The sequence below is a fragment of the Cataglyphis hispanica genome, chromosome 1 (assembly GCF_021464435.1).
Source record: "Cataglyphis hispanica isolate Lineage 1 chromosome 1, ULB_Chis1_1.0, whole genome shotgun sequence".
NCBI classification, from domain to species: domain Eukaryota; kingdom Metazoa; phylum Arthropoda; class Insecta; order Hymenoptera; family Formicidae; genus Cataglyphis; species Cataglyphis hispanica.
In genome coordinates, this window is record NC_065954.1 from 16892588 (window position 1) to 16917406 (window position 24819).

Sequence of the window (24819 nt, forward strand, 5' to 3'; positions counted from 1 at the left end):
TATATATATATATATATATATATATATTTCAGATTAAACAATAATCTTCTTGATATTGAATTTTCCTCAATGAATTCCCGAGCGGTTCAGAATGAATATTAGCACAAAAATACGTTTTTCTCGAAAGAGTTAAGAAAAACTTTAAATTTATATGACTCTCTCTAAAGCTTAATAAAGACACTTTAGAAAATTTAAATTGAAATTCTTCAATAACAATATACGCTAATTGATATAATTTTTTTATAATTTTTAACCGAAAAGATCATCACCATTATTGAGCATTTGTGAAATGATCAAAATATATTAGCAAATTTAAACTCTCAATTGAATCTTCGCAGACCCACACTAATTATGTGCAAAAATTAGTTTGCTGCAACTTTTATAATGAAATGTAAACGTATGGCAATAAAAAGAAAAAAGAACACTGAGTAAAGTATAAGTCCATAAAATTCATAAGAAGCGACGATGCAGCACTGCTAGTATTATATGCACACGTTGTATTATGCATGACCGGAGTGTTAAGTGTAAAGAACAGAGAGGCACCTTGAGGTGCGCAGGATTAGCACCTCTCTACGTACGGCTCGGAAGAGACAATGCAACCTGACATCCGCCACTTTAAATCCTCGCAAAGTCCGACCGCTTCCACTTTTAACGCAACATTCTGAGCTCGTTTGCTACCCGTAACGATCTAACAAACTCATAGTCTGGTTTAACAATTTTCTTGAAGACAGGTAATTTCCTCTAACTGGAATTTGCATGTACCTTCTTCCCTATGGCTATTACTTATATGCAGCTATTTTTTTTCTTTTAATTATATTTATATATTATAATGTAATTAATATACATATTGTTATTAAATGTTAATTATTATATTCTCTAGTATATTGTTGTTTAATTATTATTATTAGTAGTTTCTAAAATTACATAAATATATATAAATATAATAATAATTAAACAACAATATATATATATATATATATATATATATATATATATATATATATATATATAAAGGCATCATCTATGTAACATGGTTTTTCAGTCTCATATCAGCAAACATTTATTGCTGTAACGAATTTCACGACCTAGAATATTACTTGTTGTATTAGCTCAGTCTGTAATTTCAACCTTCGTGAAACGAGACGAGAGGAAAGAGTTTGTTCTGCACACAATTTCCGCAACTACAATTACTGTCGCAATTAGCGCGAGTGCTTTTGTTAATTCTGACGATTATTTAGAGCAAGCGCTATAGGAATAACATTTTCAAGAGATACATTGTCGAGATACCAGGCAAGCATGCGCTTTTCATTCTCCACGCTGGTGTTTTCTATGATCAGGAATATGCCAAAGTCTTCAGACATCCACTATTAGAGCCATGTGATTGTCCTTGTGAGAAATTGCTACCTTAATTTAATATCTTATTTTTTTTTAAACCAATTTTTTTTTTAATTTTAAAGAAAACAAAGATTAGCCGCATCAATTAAAATAAATAAAATCTAATTATTTTATAAAATGTGTACGCTCGAGTAAAAAAGATCTTTTAATGACATTTTTTAATGACATGGAAAATTAAATGCCTTAAAATTACACCAATAAGAAATTACAGTAATAAAAAATTTACAAAATTAATAAAAAATATTTCAATGTTTAAAAAAAAAAGAATGAAAGATACAGTGATTTCTATATTGTTTTTTCTATACCTGTATAGAATATAACTTTTACTCTTCAGTTTCCCTTATCTAGTCGCGACGTACATATTAGTACATACGAACCGTCTCGACAACGGCATCTTGTCTTATAAAATATCTGGCTGATCCGCGTAAACGAGCTTTAAAATCGGACACTGACCCATGGGACTGGCCATGTGTGCGGACTCTCCAGCACACACACACACACACACACTTTCTCTCTCTCTCTCTCTGTAAAAACTGATAAGGAAAATATATATTCGCACTCGAGTCTCTCTGCTTCCATGCGCGCTTCTACTTTGCTCCTGTTGCCATCCCCTCTAAGCCCCCGGCTACTGACGAGATATCTTGGAGGCAGGCCAATTTACACTCGGAACCTTTCTCGATATAGTCAGATAAGATCGGAAACCAAAACAATCTCTTCATTCCGTCGTCGTAGAGTATCGTACATAAGTGTGGAAAAAACGTATCTTGATAATGACATTTAGTCTAGATATAGGATGAAAATAAAACTTCAGAAAACTTGGTATTTTTTATTCACACAAAAATGGTCATTATCAAATAATCCACAAAGAAATTTTAAATCTGATAAAATCAAAATTAATTTGTATATATATGTACAGATATACTAATAAAAATAAAAATTTATGTGCTACTAAAAAATTGATTAAAAAATATATTGTGCGAATAAAAAACAATTCACATTAATTTATCTTCGGTTTTATCAATGTCAGATAATGTTAATTTCGATTTATAACCGATTCCTTGTAAAAATAGAAAATTTAATTAAACATAAGATTAATATCACAAGGTTAACGAAGAAATGTATTATGCGAATAAAGAGAAATTTATAACTTATTAAGTTTTATATCAGCGTGTTTAATAATTTAAAAATTAGTTTTATCAATTCATTATATAAATATATATTTTAATTACTATTAAAAGATCGATGAAGGAATGCATTAAGCAAAAATATAAGAATTAATAAAATTTAATTTTATGTGAAGGTTAGTTAATATAAATTTCAATTGAAATGATTTTCTGTGTCTACGTGAAACTAGAATTAGAGAAAAGTAGTTGAACTGTGATTAATCTTATTAACCAATCAAACCGATTCACATTTGTTTCACGGATTGATGTATCGAATAGCGGGTAGAAATACTTATCAAAGTCTCACATTAGCAGCCGACTCGCGAAACGCGGAAGAATGAGCGGTCACATAAAGTCAATTGGTAATGTAATTAAGAGTTCCGAGCTACGATTAATTCTCCTCGAAAAGTATTTAAGTGCCGTTCGATGTATTTTACTAATGGACGCTTTCAACGATGAGAAATTCTTGGTTAAAAAAAATAGAAATAGTACAAAAAAATCTTTTTTTTGTTATAGACATTTAAATTAATTGCACTTTTTTAATCATCTATGTCAGATATATTTTAACACAAAAGCAAATCTGTAGTAACAACCCAAAATATCATATTAGAGCAACTTTGATAAAAATTGATAAAAAAATCGATTTTTTATTTATCCTCGCGAAATCTTAATTTAAAGAATTTTTTAACACTTTTGATTAATTTAAAATTAAATTTTAGATTTAAAATTCTATATGATAATGATTAAATATCCTGATTTTTATCATAATTTTTATGTTTCTATATCTTATGATGCAGAAAGCCAGTTTTTCCGATTTATTTTCTTTATTATTCTATATTTGGCTCAAATGACATCCAACAAAGATTTAGCTAATCTGAAATAAGTGATTCGTTTCAATTGCTTGTTTCAATTACGCAAATGGAAATATCTGCACGAGTTTTAAATGTGCCTCAGGCTTGCATGCGCGCGTATAGGATATAATTTGCAAAACATATACCCGCATAATATGTTCCTTTATCAATTTCTCTGATGTAGCATTTTCTATGAATATAGAAAACCTACCTCTATGATGACATGATACATGTTAATCTTGGTCTATACATTTCATGTCACGCGCGTCTCATTGTGCGATTAAAAGCAATGATCATTCCGGGTCAATTATCTCGAGTGAAACGCATCAATTATAAGCTAGAGCTTCGCTTTTATCGGTTATTCATTTTATCATATATTTCGCGAAAATAATTATTTTTCCATAAACTCCGTTTGTATAATATATTTCTCCTCTCCGATCGATTTATTCGAAATGACCTTTTAAAATGCGCTGCATAAATTTATTTTAACTCATTAAAAACTAAATAATACGCAATTTTTTCCCGCTCGCTTTCGATTAGGATTTATCCTAAAATCTATTTTTAATATCGATCTAAATATTAATCTACAATATGCAATATGACAAATATTTTCACTTTATCACGATATTAATATATGTAACTTTCATAGTTATATCCGTTCAAAGAAGCTGTGTACTATCCCTAAAAAAAAAGAGATAATAAAAATATTTATGTGTCAATCTTACTGCAGATTATATATACATTTATGTGGCCAATCAGCGCTTGAATGATTAAAATCGCATTGCGTGAAATCGCGGTTATATATGATCGTGCAATATCTTACGACACGAGCAGCAGTTACGCTCGAAAATAGCGGTCGTTACCACATTCCCCTCGGTTATTGCGAGCATGGAATCGACGGCGACCACGCGCTATCCGGGCAAACGCGAATGCGAGATGAACGATCGGTCGACATCGTATACAACGCATAATTTACATTGCAATGCACCGTTTGACTACGATGAGATCATTACCGGTAAGACGGAACATTCCCCCTGCCCCATTGTATCCTCCCACGAAACTCCCGTTATCATTATCTCCGCGCGACGAATCATTACGGGACGTAATGATGATCATCAGGTCGATAATTAGATGCCCGATTGTCGAATAACGTGGAGCGTTTATAATTACGCGTATGAATACAACACGTAATTCAATGTCGAATACATTAATTCCTCTTTTCCTATCAATGTTAATGCCATTCGTATTTATTGTATCAATGGGATATTAATGAGCCGAGATGGATTGTACACCGACATAACGACGTAAATATCGAATGACATACAAGCTATCATTATTTAGGGAAATCATTGATTCAACCGTGTATAATTTCCACCATCAAACTCGCGAATTCACATAAATTTACGGTAGGATAATTTTCATGAATGTTGAATGCTGCGAATCATTCGGACAGCACATGATAAATGAAAAATATAATACCAGAAAATTCTCTCTCATATTAATATGTAATTATATATAATTTATAATAAATAATTTTTTATAATATTATCCAGATAAATATAATATTTTCGGTATATTTTTTGATGCAATTATATGCATGTCGGTTATTAATTATCTGATATAATTATTAATTATACAAAACACTCGAATATATAATCAATTCTTTTCCTATAATAAAAATGACCTCACGTAATTCTGTCAAAATCATATTAGAGTCAGCAGAAATTACATTTTCGAGATTTTGTTATCTCATTATCTGATTTATATTGTGTAGCTAATACTTACATATATCATCGACAAATTAAAATATAAAAATTGCAAAACTATATAGAGCTTGTCAGAAAAACGATTTGTATCCTTAAAACTTCGCGAAATATTAAAAATTGAAGTATTTCGATAAATAATAAAAAAAAAACCCGTGCATAAACATATTTTATTTCGAAAATTCCAGAACAGTGAAGCATCTCTCTCCCTCTCCCTCCCTCTCTCTGTCTCTCTCTCTCTTTCTTTCTCTCTCGTTCTCTCTCTGTAACAAAAATCCTCTCCAGAAAAGATGTCGTTTTCAATTTCATCAAAAATATGCAGATAAGAAATGGAACCTTCAACGTAGATCATATCATAAATCTTGATATATATATAATATAAGTATAATATATGAAAATGTAATATTTATCTCCACTGTGTGGCTGGTTATCAAAATTGCCAATGATACAATAAAAGTAATCTGATTTATGCAGAGCATACTGACTTGTTGTCCTTGTGTGGGTGGTCTGTATGTGAGCGAATATAAGGAAGCTATCCCTCCTATTCAAAACGAGCGAATGGAAAAGCGGCTTTTGGACGACTGTGCGCGTCCTGGAAAATATAGAAAGAGGCCTGGGAGAACGTGGGTTTCGTTTAAACCTCACACACAGCACCCGCCCTGTCCTCCGTCTGCTGCACTTCAATAGATTTTATTTCAGTCCGGCAAGGCTGATTGCATTTTGTTCAATATTAATTTCGCTCGGTGACAGAGTATCTCGTGCAGTTTCTTTCAGCTAAATACAAATTATTTTCTAATCCTAAGCGACAAATATTTTAAATACCAATTCAATTTCGTATTGTAAATTTAAAATAAATTGTTTCTCAAAACAATCACTGTTAATTTAATTTATCTCTCTTTTTATAATTTATATTATTTAATTTATCTGTTTAATATTTTTCAGTTATATTGTGAGGAGATTAAAAAGCCTTTTCACTTTTGAGTTAAATGTATTCGCTAATATAAAATAATAATTCTATTAATAATTTAAAGCTAACATTATAAAATTTTAAATAAAAGAAGATACAAAGTATGTAATCAAATATAAAATTTAAAAATATATCTAGTAAATATAGATACGAATGGCTTATGTTAGTGTGTGATTTATAAGTTATAAAGTTTAAACGCAGTATGTTTTATAATTACTAAACGGAAACGATCTCTCTCCCCCCCCCCCTCCCATTTTCTCACTCATTTCACAACGAAAATGTCTAAATAGGATTAGAATGAGGATTAAACCAGATAATCCTCATTCTTCTACCAAAATAAATTAACAAAGCGTTTTCTAGCTGAGCAAAACCTTTTCAGTTCAAAAATGATTTTGCAGTTACGAAACATAAAGCAGCGAGTTTGTTCATGAAAACGTTCAAAATAGGGCTTTTTAGGAAAATCCTCGGGTGGATTCAGTATAATCCGAGTTTCCCTGGGGAGAGGGGAAGCAACCTGGAATTATATTGTTATCAGGGACATTGGAGACAAAACGATACTCACTCGCAGGATTATATTCACGTATATGCAGCCAAAGAGATAACCAGACACAATCATTTTTCTGCGTTTCGCATAGCCACCCTTGCTCCATAGAACGCGAAAATCTGTTGAAATTAATTCCGTGTCAGCTAGAACCGTACAAAATACAGCTTTCGCTTTTTAATTAAACTCTAACCGCGAATAGCGGTAAAAGAAATATAGAAATGCACTTTGACATCTTGAAACATTGTATAGAAGCAAATGTGAAAAAGTTAATTCATTAAACATTCATTAAATTGCAAACAAGAAATTCTTTTTTCTAAAAACAAACTACTTCCATATAAACCCTCCAAAAATAATAAAATAATATTACATAATTGTTAAAAATTGTATGTGAAAAGTATCATATGATAGATTATTGTAAGTTATATAAAATATGATAATGGTATAAAATATGTTAAACATGAATACTTTCTCTAAACAATTATATAAAATAAATAGTGGACTATTTTATATCACAATATGGTGACAGAGGAATGGTTACAGAGGAATAGTTACGCAATAAGGTATGCCGACGCTATTTTATGATCATATTTTACTGGCATAAGCACTTCTATATAACTAACGCTTTACGAAACAGTCTGAAACTAGTAATAAATACCAACCATTGTTACATGGTTCAGTGAGGCACTATGTCTAAGTTAACTGTTAACTGTTAACAGGTAGTGCAAGAGTACGAATGTTTGGAGAATTATGTTTGGAGAATACGTGGAGCACCGTATCTTTCCCCATAAGAGCACCACGGGGTATTGTACGGTAGTATTCATAAGTAAAATGTATAAGAAAATGTATCACTTTATCATAAAAATGATCTTCAACCTTAACTTTCGAGAATTTGCGTTCTATATTTTCTCCTACCTTTGTTGTAAATTTATTGCGTTATTTTATCGCAAAGAATGAAATGTCAAATAAATTTAATTTCATTGTCAAACTTTATTTCATCGCGCAATTCCATTTCCAAATTTTAATTTTTTTTAATTTAATATCCCTCACTCCTCAAGCCAGAGATAATTTTATTCACATTTTTATCATATATAATATTATTGTATTTATGTTATATATCTTTATATTATTGTATTTTTCTATTATTGAATTTATTATTGAACGCGTAATTGCATATATTAATTATTAATATTCCATAATTGTATATTCTAAGATAAGATTATATATGCTAATTTTCTATAATTATACAAATACAATATTAAATAAATATAAATTATAAAATATTAGAATTGCTAATTTACGCGTTTAAAGATAAAAAACAATTTGCTCGATTTATCACTTTATTGCTTAATATCGCCAAAAACCCAAATTTTTATTTATTAATGAACGTCAATGTACACACAAAATTATTCACGATATTGATTGTAAGACAAAATTGACCTGGTCAGAGGGATCCTTTTAGAAGCCGTATCATTTTTTTAAATGATCTCTTATCGGGAGACAATCGAATGCAGGTTCGGAAAGAGAGATTTCGATCGGGGATAGAAGTTGTCAATGGCTAGGTAATTAGGCGAACGATTAAACGGCACTGCTCGCAACAAATTACCAGGCTGATATCAGGTCTGTGTATATGTATGTGTGTGTGTGTGTGTGTGTGGCAAGCGCACCAACGCGTCGGAAGAGGGTGGTCGAAAAGAGAGGAAGGGGGTGGAGAGGTCAGATAATTGCAACGGCGGAACAATGGGGAATTCGGGGGCATTTCCGCCTCCGGCCCGGAACTAATAATGTCCGCCGCGCTTACCGCCGCACAAACGAGCGAAAGATTGTTAACTGATCCTCCCGTTTGCATACTATACCCTGTGTCCGTGTATCTGACATGAACACGCATCAGCGAATTTTGTGCATTGCCAAATATGCGAGCGAGCCTTTTTTTTTGTTTCGTGCCAAAATAAAATCGATGCTTGATAACGAAAAAGAAACGAGGTATAATATGTTTCCGATTACACAGGAAATATAATACAATTCTGTGTTTATTCCCGATTAAATGTTGGAAAGAGACATCGATACGAAATATTTTTAAGCCTTTGAAGTAATATCAACGATAACACAGTAGAAATAAAACAATGTAAAATTGTTATATTTTAATTGGTTTCTGTCAGTAATCAATAAAAAAAAAAAAAGAATTTTGTGTGACATTAATATCACACACATACACACACACACAAATATTTTAAGGTACGCAAAATAAATTTCTTATAATTTCTATTATATTATGTGTTTTAATATATCATGTATTTTTATATATCTCTACAAGAATGAATTTGAGACTAATTCGTACAATGTTCAGCGTACTTTAAAAAAAAAAAAACGATCCTTTATTGTTCTTAAAATAAAAACGATTCCAGCGACCAAAGTTTCATTGCCGGAAGCAAGGAGACGTGACAGACGAATGAACATTTCTATTGGAAAACTATGCATACCCGTTCGGAGTAATATCTCGCGAATACTTTTGCGAGTTTCGTTTCTCGTAACGCCAGACACGTTTTGCGTATCCATCAACCGCACAAGCAAAATGTCCCTTTTTTCCCCATTTAATGGTCCACGTACTTTCTGCGATACTATAGTATAAAATACTGCAGAGTTACCGTTCGTCCCTTCAAATTTTTGAATACGCACAAATAGTGTACACTTATATATATATATATATATATATATATATATATATATATATATACATAAATTATCTGAACATGATATATCTTCCCCCCAAAAGATAATGATTAATTACAAAAAGTTAAAGCACAAAAATTGTTATTAATATTTTCATCTCTCCGATCATGGATCCTCTCATATCATCTCCTATTTTTTGGCTTATTATTTATTTATTGCTATCTTGTTAACGTAGTCTTATAATTTTCTGTTAACAGCTCTTAGGAACTTTCAGCGTACTTAATCTAAATTTTCTATCTAACTACCGGCTTCTCTTTAGAAGAGCGAACTCGCAAGTTTGCCGGGAATATATTGACAAACTTGTGAAGAAAAAAAAATGGCAAACTGGATGGAATTTTCTATGTTAATTATCCTTCTGTTTAGTTGAAAGCGTGATATCGGGTGTACGATTTCGCCCGTTACATTCTCACATCTTTCACTTTATCAATTTTTGATAGAGTAAATTGGTCTTTGTTCAGCTTCGGCGGTCTTACTCTTTGCGATGATTTTGCGATGACCTTTAGTTTCACGTAAAAAGATTACGATAAATTAACGATAAATTATGCAAAAAGGATTACGATAAATTATGCAAAAGCAAATAAGAATTATTTGTATGATAAGGATAGAATTGAAAATACATTTCCAGGAAAATAAACACAATTATAATTTAATTACTTCGGGAAGTAATTTCCTAATTATTCAACATTTGTGCCGTATCGAAATTATTTAATTATTCAATATTTACTATACCATAATATACATATATTATATTTGCAATTAATCATAAATAATTTATGAGTTTTCGCTAATAAATAAATTGGTTTCTTTAATAAAAAATAAAAAATAAATTGGTTTATTTTTATATTAACTCTTCTACGTATCACATTATATTATTCATCGTATCATTCTAGTTTATCGGCATAAAAACTCACGCATGCATTTGATAGATTAGTCCTCCTCCTCGATGAGTTGTTCGAATTAAGCTCGTAATAGCACTACGAAAGTCTGCGAGAAGACACGTGTAATCGGAAAAGTTCAAGGATCGATCGAGTTTCGCCGCGTTTCCCCTACCAACTATCTTTCGTGGAAAAAAAAGTTAACGCTAATACGTGAAATGTTGAAAATTGCGATCCGGCAATGGAAGAATCCTGACATAATCTTTCTCACCGTAGAAAAGTTTTTCGCAACAACAACCGCGCAATAAACTTCTAATTACTTTCCGCCGACCGTACAGATTGTGTGATATACTTTTACTTTGCGAAGCGAAGAATCTCGCGAAATTCTGCAAACAAACGAAGACACAAAGCGCGTCACAATTATTATACAATGTTTCCATAATCATTTTAAGAGAAAAACTTTAAGAGTTATCATCTAATAATAAAAATATACCATTAAAAATACAATATAAAAATATTAAACTACAATAGAAAAATGAAAAAACGTAATCTTAATCGAGAATGTAAATCGAAGTAATTTTAGTTCGAAAATTAAAAAATACGAGGCGAAAAGTGCATCTCAAATATCTAGCTGGAAAAATCCAATGTGTTTTGAAATCGAGATGCCATTTGATATAAATGTATAATGCTTCGACTAGAAAAAGAGTGTAATTCTGGCAATATACTGTTCCATTTACATATTAAAATTTTCAGATAGCCCGAGGCTAGAATAGTAGCAGCTACGGCCGAGAAGAATAGTCGATCAAAATTGAAATCGCTAAAGAAGAAAAGCTTCTCTATGTATGAACTATATATGAAAATATAGATAGACAGTAAGTCCATGTATCAATAAAGTCACTGTGATTGAATGAAAAAATTCTCGAATCCCTCGTGGATTCAAAGAATAGAAATTGAAAAAGCCTCAAGGACAAGGCTGTAATACGTTCTTGGAGAAGAATTTGTGAGAAAAAAACAAATTAAACAAAAAAATGTGAGATAAGAATAACTATTTTTGATAAATTTGAATGTTACTGAAATAAAAATAAGAAAACTATATAATTACACATATATGTATAATTATAATAATTATATACACGTAGATATATGTTATTCTTATAAAATTCGTGAATAAAAATTATGAAAAAAAAGAATCAAAATTTGTTTTTTATGACAAATTCTGTTCGCTAAATCTCATAATTGTAAAAGTTTGTTAAAATGCTTTTCACACTATGAAAGTCTTGTCAAGACTAGTTATTCACGAAATTAATTCACTTCTCATAAGAACATGACACAACTCCTTCAATCGGAACGTCCTAATGGCTTACAAGAGACATCAATTATGCCAAAGTGTCGAGCACTACATCTGCGAGAAATAACAACGGACGGTGCAGCATCCGTCTTTGTCACGTTCGCGAATTATATCAAGTCAGTAGTTTTCGATTGCAAGAACATTGTCAAATGATTCGGCGACTTTTGTGCATGCTCTTTATGTCTACAAAAAGAAAAGATAAATAGATAGAAGAAGTTGGAGGGAGAAAGATAAGTTCCGTAATTAAGTAATCCTTCGTCGAGGCAAACTTTCCTTGTCTGTTGGTTCGACGCGAGTCGATTCTCTTCGACAGAATTGCATCCCTGATTAAATTATGTCGAAGCAACCGCGGAAGGGAGTTCTCTGTCGATGACGGAAACAAGAAAACAATATTGATCCACTTTACTGACACGTTTTATATTGAAAAAGAAACAGGCGCGAGAAAGAAATACTTTAAAAATTATTTTAAGCTTTTGCAAATTTTAATAATATTGTATACGTTTGTTATATATTATCCCAGAATTTTACAAAAATAATTCTTCATTATATACTTATTATATATAATTGTGTATGTGTGTGTGTGTGTGTGTATAAATAATATGTATATTTTGATATATTTAATAATTATTTTTCAATACACACATTAATATATATGTATATGAAAAGAAAATATATGTATATGATATATTATAGAAGATATAATCAAATAAAAAATGTAATTAAAAAGCTGTATATATTATAAAGTTTATTTATTGCATGAGAGGGAAGTCAGGCCTGCGTAGATAAAGTAATATGATGCTGATAACTCTCTCGTAGAGGCCACAAGCAATTAATTAGTTGAAAACATAAATTCTCTCGAGGATGCTGCTGAATCAAATATAACGAACAACATGGAATATATATTTGTACATGTTAACATTTTCAGTCGTTTCGAACCATTTTCTCGTTCGCCAAAGTGCTTATTTTATTTCAAATATTTCAAAGACATAAAAAATAGATATATATATTCTATATCGTAATACCTTGTTAAAATATAAATATTAACAGAACAAATTTATAAAAGGGGCACATGTGAAAGTAATAGATAAACGTAACTGGACAAACACAAAATGAAATAAATATATATGCTTTGATAATACTTAAAAAAACATGCGGTACTGTTAAATTATAACTATTAAATTACTAAAAATACGAGTTTTCATCATGATATCGAATTGCAAATAAATTAATATTTTCTTACGAGTACGAAAAAAATTTTATTTATGCTCTGTGTAAAAATGCAATAAAATTCGAATTTCTACCTCGTGTTCTCATGTTATTTGAACTTCGCTGTAAAAATCGATGTTGAAATCATATCCGATACATAAAAATAATTCGAAAAAATAGAAAGAGAGAGAGAGAGAGATGTTTATCTGAACCATTTATATATGAATAGATACGATTATTGGTCGAACAATAATTTGCAACATATTAATGGCTGTGTATGACGCGGTTGTATCGGGATCGTCCGAGAATGGAGAGAGAACCGATCGTAATTGTATTATATTCCGGGATAGTATCGAAGAGAGATCGATGAGAAACATGGGAAACGTTCGGACATATACAATGGCAAACGACGTGGCGTTCAATTCAGACAGCTTCAATATATAATCGAGACAAGCGATTAATCACAACCACGTGCCCGATAACAGCCGTTGTTTCGACGATCTTATGAGCGATTTCAATACATTATGTGCGACTAGCAACTATAACCGTGACGTTGTCACGGTCACTTGTCATTAAAGCGATTGCTTGTTGTTGTCTCGGCAATGAATATTCACTGATCGTAACGAATAACACATCTAACAATTATTGAATTATGACGCAAATAGAATATATTTATTCGCAAAAAAGCTTTACTACGATTGTTTCAAAAAATCTTGGTGTGCAAGGCAAATAAAACGATCACGAAATTTCAGCTACGTTATTATTCGAAAATAGAATACAACGAATAACGCAACTAACATTTATTTATTTATGTTGTAAATAGACTATATTTGCTAACGAAAAGATTTTATTAAGCTTATTCCGAAAAATTTTGGTGTGTAAAACAAGTTTAATAAAACACAAACAATCGCGAAGTTTCATCTGCGCTATTTTATTATTCGAAAGTAAAGCACAACAGCCAGCAATGTAAATTCAATTTTTCAACAAAATCACGGTACGAGAAAGTAAACGCCAATATGCAGAATCCAACACAATACAAAGAAATTTTTTTTTTTTTATTATATTTCCACTGATTTCCATCTCTACAATCTTAAATTTTGCTGTAAAATTACAAAATTACTTTCTCGTTGGAATGCAGATGTGAATGGCTGAAATTATTTCAATTGGATATATTGAATCTTTCCGATGTTATATCCGATAGAGAGAGAGAGAGAGAGAGAGAGAGAGAGAGGGAAAACCCTTAATATTAAATATATCGATAAGAGACATAATATTATGCAATGTATATTTTGTTTTGCACGATAATATTCGCGTGAAATTTATCAGAACTCACTGTTTACCTATCGAAAGGCACGATCGACCACATACCGGCATTAATTAACATTGCACGTTGGACGTAACTAATAACTCGTGACATAATAAAATACAATTTACTGCAAAATCACCGGCTAGCCGGTCCAAGAGTGTGTGTGTGTGTGTGTGTGTGTGTGTGTGTGTGTGTGTGAGAGAGAGAGAGAGAGAGAATTAAATTTATCATAATGCATATATTGAATCGCATATACGTATAAACATCGACATTATAATCGTCGTCGAGATTTACAACGCTGCATTAGCATATGAGATTCGTCTCGTTTTATGCAAATACGCAAAAAGCAGGCAGTGTTGTATTTAATACATATACGTAAACACACGTATCAGGCATTTTCACGCTTCGTCCATATAGTTGAATATACCCGAACTAATGCAATTATCTCTAATCACTAATCTATCTCATCGATCAACGGATTAATTGGATTATAAAACAAAGAAAAAAAGAAAAATATGAAATATTAATCAAAGATAAAAGTTTATAAGCGTAAGATAAAAAACGTGGAAAAACTTCAATCAAACTTTTTATAAATTTTAAAAGTACAAAAAAGAAGAATTTTTTTATGTAAATTAAAACAAAAATACATATCATTATATGTTCTCTGTCGTTTTGGAGTGTCGGAATTTCTACGCTTAAACTTTCTTGTTAAATGCATTTCCCCGGAAGAGCAAGTTTCACACTGTCGCGGACGTTCTTCGAGCTTCTCTCGAATAAACAAGGAAATGCTATTCGCTATTCTTGATGAATAAGGAGGGTAAGATACACTCTCGCGGCGATAAACTATTTTTTACGGAGAAAAAAAAAGCGTAGAACAAGCTTTTCCGTCCTCGCTCTGTCAACTTTTATCGATGCGTGCGCTTAATCTCCGTGGATTAAAAGCGTACTATCGCGCATTTAGGTCACTATGTACATAAGGGCGTTTATCCATTGTCTTTGCACAATGCACAGCAATTTCGAATTTCCAAAGTTCAAACTTTATATAACGTTGTATTTTATCGGCGTTGCCTCGCATGCGGTAAAAGTTTGATTTGTATCTATTATTAAAAGTTATTTGATCTTATCAAATCTCCGCGATTTGTTACAGCCATTTGCATTAGTAAAGCCATTAGTAAAGAGCACTCGATATGTAATATGCAGTAACTTAAAGTAATTTTTTCTACGAGAGAGATATAATCCATATTTTATGATTTTTATATTGCATTTTTATTCTAAATATATTTTTTTTTTTTAAGAGATAATTTTCTATCTTAAATAAAAATTACAAGATTTAAACTTTCGATCAACAGTTTATCCCGCAATTTTGAGAGAAAAAAATGACATTTTTTTTTTTAACTTTAAGAAAAATTAATTAAAATAGTATATTACATTTTATCAAAATTTTTTCTCAAATTGTTTTTTACATGAAATCTTAAATTATATAGAAATTTGTTCTTGAAAACGCGGAAACTTAAAATTAACAAACTGTATCACAATTTAACTACGACATACTGCAATTTTCCGCATTCGCACATGCGAAGTTTGATTTCAGCATGACAAAAGTAATTGTATCTAGGCACATTTGTACACAGGCAAGCAAAATTACAATTCCGGAATTTCAGAGCCGTATTCGACGGGTTAATAAGCAACGAATTGCAGAACATTCGCAAACTTGTTACTACAATTTCATTAGTCCGTGTTGTGCATTAATGCAAAGTACGCGATCTGTGCAGTTTCGCATGTATATGTGCCCATTGCTAAATGAACATCGTATAATTTCGGCGCATTAATTTTACTGCAATATTAATTTTAAAAACAATTAGTCAAGTATCTGCACGCAAACGTTTGAGACGTCGGTTGAAACGGTTGAAACGTCATTTTAAAATCTTCAAGAAACCGAGAAAGAAAAGAAGATATTTCAATTATCACTTATCACCTTGCTTATTGACTGATTTTAGGCAAAAAGTGAGATAATCATAAGTTATATAATGTATAACAATAATGTATAACATTATATATAACAATATATGATGTATATTATTTTTGTAATATTTATATCACTCATCATTTTGCTCCTATATATGCAATATTTATATATTTATGTATGTAAATAATATTCTCTGAATAATACTTGTTTTTTTAAATATTTTCTCTGAATATTAAAATCTCTAGACTGTGGCATGAATAATAAAAGAGCCTGACATTTCGAAAAAGAGATCTCCGAATCTGTCTCTCTTTCTCCCGATTGCGATATCTCTCGCCACCGGCTGTCACGTGAGCGTGACGTAATCTCCCGCGACCGAGAAGCATATAAACAACAGTACATCCAATACTGTACACTCACTTTTATCGTTGATTGTTGTCGATTCGATAACAGCTTCATCTGTCTCCTCGACGTGGATATGCAGCATCCGAGCTCCATGAAGAGAAAGACGCGCGTCACATCAAGAGCTCGCGAGATGAACGCGCCGACGTCGTTCGTTGGCACTGTCGCGTCAATTCAGCACCCGCGATCGCGCGCGCACACGAGATCGAACGAACGGGAGTAAACACGGTCGGAGGGACGAACGGAGGCCACGTGATCGCATCAGATCGAGTGGCGCCGTAAGCTGTTCGCAACCCGATTTTGTCACGGGGGTCGCTTTATGATTCGGGCGCGCCGCTTCCGAGAGTACGCTCGATCTTGGAGTTTTCACACACTCTCTCTCTCTCTCTCTCTTTCTCTTTCTCTCTCTCACCCCCTCTCTTATTGAATTATCTGCGCGTTCCGACAACGACGACGACGACGAGTCGACATCGCGGCGGGCATATCGATGACGATGCGCGGCTAATGTTGTTCATCGGACAACGGTCGTTTGTCATATAACGAGGGAGACGCGAAACTGACTCGGATAAGTCCACCGCGGAGGACATCTCGTCGCGAGACTGTCACGACTGGCGAGCGGGCGCCAGTGTCCGCAGCGGCAGCGGCGCCGGCGGAAATCTGGCGCGCTGATTGGCGGAGGCGCGGCGGGACGTTTGACCGGCGAGCCGGTCGCGTGGCGATATCTAGCGGCGTCGACGGATCTCACGCTGATGTCGGCTAAAGATGAAAGATTCGGTTTCATGGTAAACTTGATCTCGCAAATGCTCTTTCATCTTCCTTGGATACGGAAGAAAATAGTTACGTTCGTTTTTTCAAATGAAAAGATACTTCTAACGATAATTCTCGAGGAGGATATCAAATATTTTGGAGCTCCTTTTTCTCTGTTCTCGCGATTATTGTCCTTTTCCTCCTATTCTATTCAAAAATATTGATATAATAAATATATAATAATTACGGTATCTCTTTTAGTCTGACTCTTCCCCTTCGATCTTTCCGGCATTATCGGTAACCGGCATAGCTTTCAGATTCATTAGAGTACTTAAATCTCCTCACCCGGCAAATGCCTTTGTTAAGGTAGAGATACCGTATATAATTGATAAATAGTCGCATCAGATAATTTATAATTTGCGATAATATTCACAAAGCAATATTTTTCGAAAATGTTAGATAATTTATGAATATTCATTTAATGATAAGAAAAAAACGCTCTATTCTATATTTATCATATAGACATATCTTGCATTCATATTATATAATGCTTTTAATATAAACTTTTGTTTCGTTACGTTGTTTCATATCTGTCTTTTAGAATGTTTCGGAGCAAATCTGTCATATTTTTTGAAACAAACTTGCTAGAAGCGTAGAGTAATTCGTGAATAAAATTGTGATTTAATAAACGATGAGATAAAACGAGATCTTTATCATCGTTTAGTTCCTCATCTCTCAATTCGTCGTATACGCGCTCTATTTCTTTGCGAAGACTCGTAAACGAATCAAAAAGTTTCGGTTGCTGTGCAAGCCATGGTAAACACGTAGACAAAACTGTCTGAAAAAAATCATTCGAATAAAAACTTTTAAGTTATTATTAGAGAAATCATCTGACATACACTTTTCAATAGAAATATCAAAAAATTACACCACGAAAATATATTTATATATTTTGTAAATAGCATATATTACCAATACGACGATTATATTTACTTTTCTAATTCAAATTGGATTCCTAATTAAAAGTTTTTATTAAAAGTTTAATTTGTTTTTCTAATACAAATGTTTACTTCAAACTTCAAACAAAAATTTAAAAGAAATTCCATTTCAGGTTAAAAATTTATGTTTCTGACTAAAAGGCAATTTTTTTCGATAGAAGATAAAAAGATTGTTTAAAATTATCTTCAAAAGTGATAAATGAATAAATTTACCAGACAAACATTCCGTGGCAGCCAAAAGATCATTTCTTCATCTCGTCCGATTATATCGTAATCTTCGAATGTTTCAACAGCTGGCGAAACTGGTGCCAAATACGGCTCGTATTCTTGTTCATCAATGACCGACAAATCTTCTATAACTAAGTGTTCCGCTATTTCTTCCGGTGGCAAAAGCTCAGCCGGATCTATCTCGTCCAAATGCTCATTTAACTGCTGTATCATTAATCGTTTCGGAGTTAGATCATGATCGTAAATTTTTTCGAGCACGTCGATAGCCTTTGCCATTCTATTCATTATGTGATTGATAATTTCTCGCACTACCTAAAACCAAATATATCGCTGTAATTTTATTTAACAAAATTAATTTTTTTCCTGGGTTTCTAATTTTTTTTTTATATTTACGATGTAATACTAATGTAAATTCTTGACAATTTTTTTTCCACGTTACATATGTGATTTAATATTCATGATTTATTTTTTTTTTTTCTAAAATAAATAATATTCTTTATCTTGTCTAATCATATATCTTGTTGTATTAATTATTAACTGTTAATTCAATAAATATTTATGATACTTAATTATATAAAAATTTCAATATACAAACATTATTCTTGTTCTTTATTTCATTTTAATATTTATATTATTTTATATTATTTTTTATTTATTATATTTATTAAATTGCGAACGCGACAAAGTCGATTTCAAACATAATCGCGTAAATTAACTTTAATACAAGTTTTATGAATTTACTTACTTCATTAGCTTGCTCATGAAGATATTCTTTACTTAATTGCAATTCCTTCTCACGGCGCTTCTTCTCAATGAGCTCGTCAACGTATTTCTCACCTTCTACCGCATCGGTACAAACTCTGGCACCCATAGCAAGAGTAAACGCTTTTCCGAGACCTTCGTGAGGATCCTTGTCCTTGCAAAAAGCCAACAACATTGCGGTATAATGGATTGTGTTTCGATTTACCAGATACATTCGGCAGATAAGTTCCTTTGCCAGCGTCAGTCTCAGTATCGCTCTGTCAAAATCTCGCGATTAATTTTTCACGCAGAATTATTTAAGAAAATGAGTAGTGCAAAAATTTTATAGAGTTATCAAATTAAAAGAAATAATAAAAAATTAATTGGAAGATTGATCAAAAATACTCTATATCATATAAAAAATTGATTGAAAGCAATTAGGGAAAGCAATTAATAAAAAATAGCTCGAATGGAAAAGCAAAATCAACCTAAATAAAACATTTTAATGAAGAATGTTTTATTCAACGAGTTTTGTTTTCAGATTGCACACGCGCAAATTAATTTTTATTTTTATTAATTTTACGCTACAAGGGTTTTTATTTGATCGATTCTGCTAGATGAATTTTTAACGCACCTCGAATTATCCTCACTCGTTTCTATAAAGTTGCTCTTCGCATTCGAAATGCGCTTGCCTAATCGAACTTCCTCACGTAACATTATATTCATTATCTCGTTGTAATCGACCTCCTCCTCCGATAATTTCTCGTGAAAGGTAGAAATTTCAAGGAACCATAACGGCGTAGAATGGAACTGGTCGCGGGTAATTGTCTCCTTTAGATCAGGATCCTGCATTCTAAAAGCCATTCGCGCCTTCAAGATATCTTGATGCGATGGCATAGGCAGATCCATCGCATATACGATGAATTCTCGCCACTCAATGTATTCTGTAGCGCCGAATAGTCCTTCGATCAATTTCTCGATATCCGGAGGGTGCAGTTGTTGCCAGGCGCATGGCACGAAGGACGGATAACAGTCTTCTTCGCCGCAGGATACCAGATCCTGAAGAATATAAATGAGGACGCGCTCGCTTATGATTCCGTGCGGAGCGATTCGTCGGAAAATGTCTATCAATCGGCCGAGTTGAACTATTCGAAATCGCAGAGGTGAAGGAACTTCTTCGATCGGGGTAGCAAATCGCTTGGGATCTTCGGGAAACATCAAAACGTCTGGTCTGACGACAAACTGATCGCCGTCTAATAGTAATTCCTGTTGAATCGGTCTTTCCTCTTCGATGGCGAAGCAAAAAACGTTCGCCATTTCGTTGATACTTTCCAATTCGCGTTTGTATCTTTAAGAAAATACGTCATATGTTATGCATTCGATTTCTAAATTGTGAATAACAAAGATACTACTAGTAATTTAATGCATTAAATATCGTAATATTTAATGAATTAACTGAAGTGTATACTCATAATAAATACATAACGATGATTTAGAGTATCTTAATTCAGATAATTATAATATTGCCATTTAAGCCATAAAGAAATTCGTGATTTTCATGAGAAAATTAATTATTTTCCGTTTTAAAAATGTTCGAAAAAGTGAATTAAAATATTCTGTAATGGATACAATATATATTCGTATTGCAGAGTGTATCAAATTTACCTCTCCACAAATTTGAACGGTTACGTTCATTTCGTAGTTTAATAACTCTCGTCAAAAATAAGAGTTCAACATGATAAATGATTATGATTGATACCAACCTTTCAATGATGTAATGGTAAATGTTGTGGAAAGCCTCTTTCATAGTGTCGAAAAGAAAAATTAAGTCGAATCGAGCGGCCGTGCCCAGCACATCCAATCTTTGATTAATACGATCGATCTCAAACAAAACGGCGTATCGCCATTCCTCGATTAGATCGCGATTTCTTCTCGCTAGTTTATCAAACATTGAATCGGACGATGCGTTTTTGATACTTTTGTTTTTAATATCAGTCTTTGGAATTGCGGCTTTTTCTTCCTTCTGCAGCGTCTCCAATATCATGGACGAGATGGAATTCACGACATTCCGCACTTGTTGAATATTATCCTTAATAATGTTATAAATGATACTTTGATCAGGATCAAAGCTCTTCGATGTATCGATCAGCAAAATTTCGATCTCAGTTTTAAATTGGTCCATATTTATGTCTCTCGCGGAAGGGTTAATCGATTCAATCGTTGACAGCTCTTGCTCTTTATCTTCAAATAATGAGGTTTTCTCAACGATATTCGCCAACGCGACGTGCTCGAGGACGATCTTGGAGAATCGCGGTTCCTGCAGAGGTTTCTGCGACATGGAAGTATAGTAATCTTGCAGAAGCTGCATAGTGTCGACAAATCTGTCGATTTCCGCTTGCAAGATTTCGATGTACACGTTGACCAGAACCACGGTTTCCACCGGAATCCATTCACTCTGCAGGGTACGTTTCCTTTCTTCTTCAGCTTCGTGCCTTCGCGCGTCACACAAATTCCATAATTCCATCCGAAAATCGTCAACCTATTACAAGAACTTTTAGATTCCCAACAATGCAAAGATCATGTATTGTTTTTGTTTTCTATCAAAGCATTAAGAACTTTCTAAAATAAAAATTATTGTGACAAAAGTTTTTTTTAATTATTAATGTTAAATAAAAATTTATGCTTAATGTTGATAAAAATTAATTTGACTATCAAAAAATTGAATTTAATAGCAAATTTCGTTACTCCCATCTTCTCCACATGCTTCATTATATTATTATTTTATATTTAACAAGGTTTAATTATATTTTGACTGAATTTTTATCAAAACTAATAGATCGCTCTATCATTTAGTACGTATATAATTTTTACTGTTATATTATATTTTGATTTAAAATTTATGTACTGACTCGACAGTGCAGCTCGCATTTCATATCGGAATCATCCCTGAGGTCCTCATCAATTTCATTAAAAGCGCGTTGAAAATCTTGCAGTAAGACTTGCCGTTTGTCGGGGCGTTCGACAAATTTCGTCAAATTTCTCAGGACGAGATTTTTATAGGGCATAACGGCCGACTTGTGCATTCTCTTCAAAGAGAGAATTTTCTTTAGATTTTCGACGTAAGCATCTTCTATACTCTCCCAGAATGTAGCCAAGATTTCGAATAAATCTGGCGGTTGGAAGAAATTTATCCATTGCCAATCGTCTTCTCCAGGTCTAACATGACTGTTTGCTAATTGCGTTTGAATTTCCGGTTGTAGATCGCTATTCTCAGCTTCGATATCTTTCTTCTCTTCGTACTTCAAGGTTTCCCACTTAGATTTCGGTATCAAGCATTTAATAACAACTGTCTCTGGAAATTTCTGTTTATCATGATATGCCTGTGAAATCTTTTCTTCTAATTGCTTTCTGGGAGTCTGAACCGCGATAAATTCAGCCAACTGTTTCAAGGTCGAATAATCGAGAACGTTGTAAAAAAATCCATATGCGACATTTTCATTAGCATAATATTCGTCTATCGACGTAGCATCGTCCGGTAAAACTATACACGGTAGATCTGGGAAATCTATTGTCTTTGGCTTTAACATTGCCTTGATATAGATTGTCATAAACGTCGTTGAGGAGTTCTCTTTTATTCTGGAAATTGGATTCGGCAACAATCTAGACTGCCTATATTAACATTTAGATCTTATTAACTGTCTGTATTTATTAACTTTTTGAAAAATCTTCAATATTTAATAATTATTAAATTACTAAAAATAGATATTAATGTAATTTGACATAGACAACAATAAAATGGAGTCAATTGCAACGTGTATTATTACACGAGTGAATATGTAAAGTTTATTAATATTTCACTAATAATAAATGAATCTAGATATTAATTAATGTCAATAATATTAAATATTTTTTTGCACATAATTATATATAAAACACGATAATTTTAATTTTTCTAACATTAAATGATCGAACGTGCCTGTATATCGCAAATGTGTCTTTATCACCCTCAAATACAATTCTGGCTGATGGAAGATCAATTTCCTCCATGTTGACATCCGCAAAATTGATAATTTTAGGATCGGGAGGAATCTTGCGTCCAGTCAACGCTTTCTCCAACATTGCCATCTGCTTATACGTATTAGGATAATTTATTAACGCCCAACCTTCGTCGTCTTCAATTCCTCTTAGATATTCAATTAATATTTTTGTATTTAATTCATCGGAAATCGGTTCACCCAACGTGAGAAATTCGTAAGTCCATTTGCCTAAATATTGCAGATAGTAATCAGATCAGTCGTTTTACGATTAAAAATAAATCAAAAATTTTTTAACAACATTAATATTTTTATAAAATCTACTGACTAGTGTTACTCATATACATTAGAAAATTAATAATGCTCAGATATTAATACTATTTTTTTTTTCTTATAAACTGGTGGAGTCTTATGTGTTAAATACGTCTGTGTCTATAAAAAATGATATTATTACCGCAAATTATGATTCTAACATTAATTTAATGATAAAATTATTTTATCTTATCAATATCAATATATTTTATAGCATTTTTATCTCTAAATTTTTCTACCTATATACGCGGTGTCGCTTAAAACCGGATGCATATCGTCATAAGGTATTTGCCTAGGTGTCTGCGTTTGTTTCTCATCAGCTGAGTTCTTCTGGAATGTTGCCATCTTCGGTGTTCTTTCGATCTTTTTCTGACGGTCCTTTGAATTGTCATTTTTGTTCTTGGTCTGTAATTTTTTAATATCTCTTGTCGTCGTCGAGACGATATTTAAATCAATATACTCTACATCAGCCATTTCCTGCTTGTATCTCTCTAAACAATGATTAATCGCATCTTCCATTGTCAACAAACGGATTCCATTGTTTTTCAGCAATTCCCGCAACTGTTCGTGCAAGATTGGATTTATTATCCCCGAGATAACGGCTGCAACTTTAACTCTTCGTACTGCACAACTCGCTGTTCCATTCGAATAAGGATATAAGATTTCTAATAACCGATGAACGACGTAACCAAGCACAATGCAACCCAGCCTGACAACTTCTTCGTCTTTTTTTTCTTCCTTCGACACGAATTGATCCCAGGGTGAGCTTAAATCTCGATAACTCTCAAAGTCTGTATCAGTCAAAGATTGCTGACGTTCTAGTTCTTGCTCAACTAGCTTTTCCTCAGATTTTAATTTCTTCTCAACTTCCATCTCGTCTTTGCTCCTTATTTTTTCTTCATTTCTCATTTTTATTTCATTCTCCATTATTTTTTTATTATTTGTTTCTTCTTTGTTTTCAATTTCTTCTACATCTTCTATCTGTTCGACATTATCGAAATGGTTGTCCATGAATTCGAATATCGGCTGATTTCTCAAGAACGCCGTTTTGCATTCATTCCAAATAAAATCAGGAATATGATTGTTCTTTGCCTGACGATAGTCAGCCATCTTTACTGCAATATCCGCGAGATCTTCCATAATTTCCAAACAAATGCTTTGATGTTTCTCTCTTATTCGGCGCATCTTAAAACGATTAGATATTTTATATTTCCACATTTTATGTAATAATACAATTATTTTTTAAAGA

At 32.5% G+C, this 24819-nt stretch overlaps 2 protein-coding genes across 3 annotated transcripts in view; both read right to left on the reverse strand.

The window, feature by feature from the left end:
- Positions 1 to 17109, reverse strand: part of LOC126858902 (beta-1,4-N-acetylgalactosaminyltransferase bre-4-like) — a 100112-nt gene extending 83003 nt beyond the window's left edge. For both annotated transcript variants that reach the window (XM_050609618.1, XM_050609607.1), the window contains exon 1: positions 16529 to 17109. The gene's annotated coding sequence lies outside the window, so the exon portion shown is untranslated. The remainder of the gene's footprint in view (positions 1 to 16528) is intronic.
- LOC126848717 (sperm flagellar protein 2-like) overlaps positions 1 to 24819 on the reverse strand; it is a 65376-nt gene that overhangs the window by 38756 nt on the left and 1801 nt on the right. The window contains exons 3-11 of the mRNA XM_050590265.1: positions 24543 to 24755; positions 23810 to 24407; positions 23201 to 23489; positions 22134 to 22893; positions 20988 to 21763; positions 19859 to 20572; positions 19229 to 19502; positions 18469 to 18795; positions 17899 to 18095 (exon numbers count right to left, since the gene is read on the reverse strand). Of these exons, the coding sequence (XP_050446222.1) occupies positions 17899 to 18095; positions 18469 to 18795; positions 19229 to 19502; positions 19859 to 20572; positions 20988 to 21763; positions 22134 to 22893; positions 23201 to 23489; positions 23810 to 24407; positions 24543 to 24755 (4148 nt within the window). The remainder of the gene's footprint in view (positions 1 to 17898; positions 18096 to 18468; positions 18796 to 19228; positions 19503 to 19858; positions 20573 to 20987; positions 21764 to 22133; positions 22894 to 23200; positions 23490 to 23809; positions 24408 to 24542; positions 24756 to 24819) is intronic.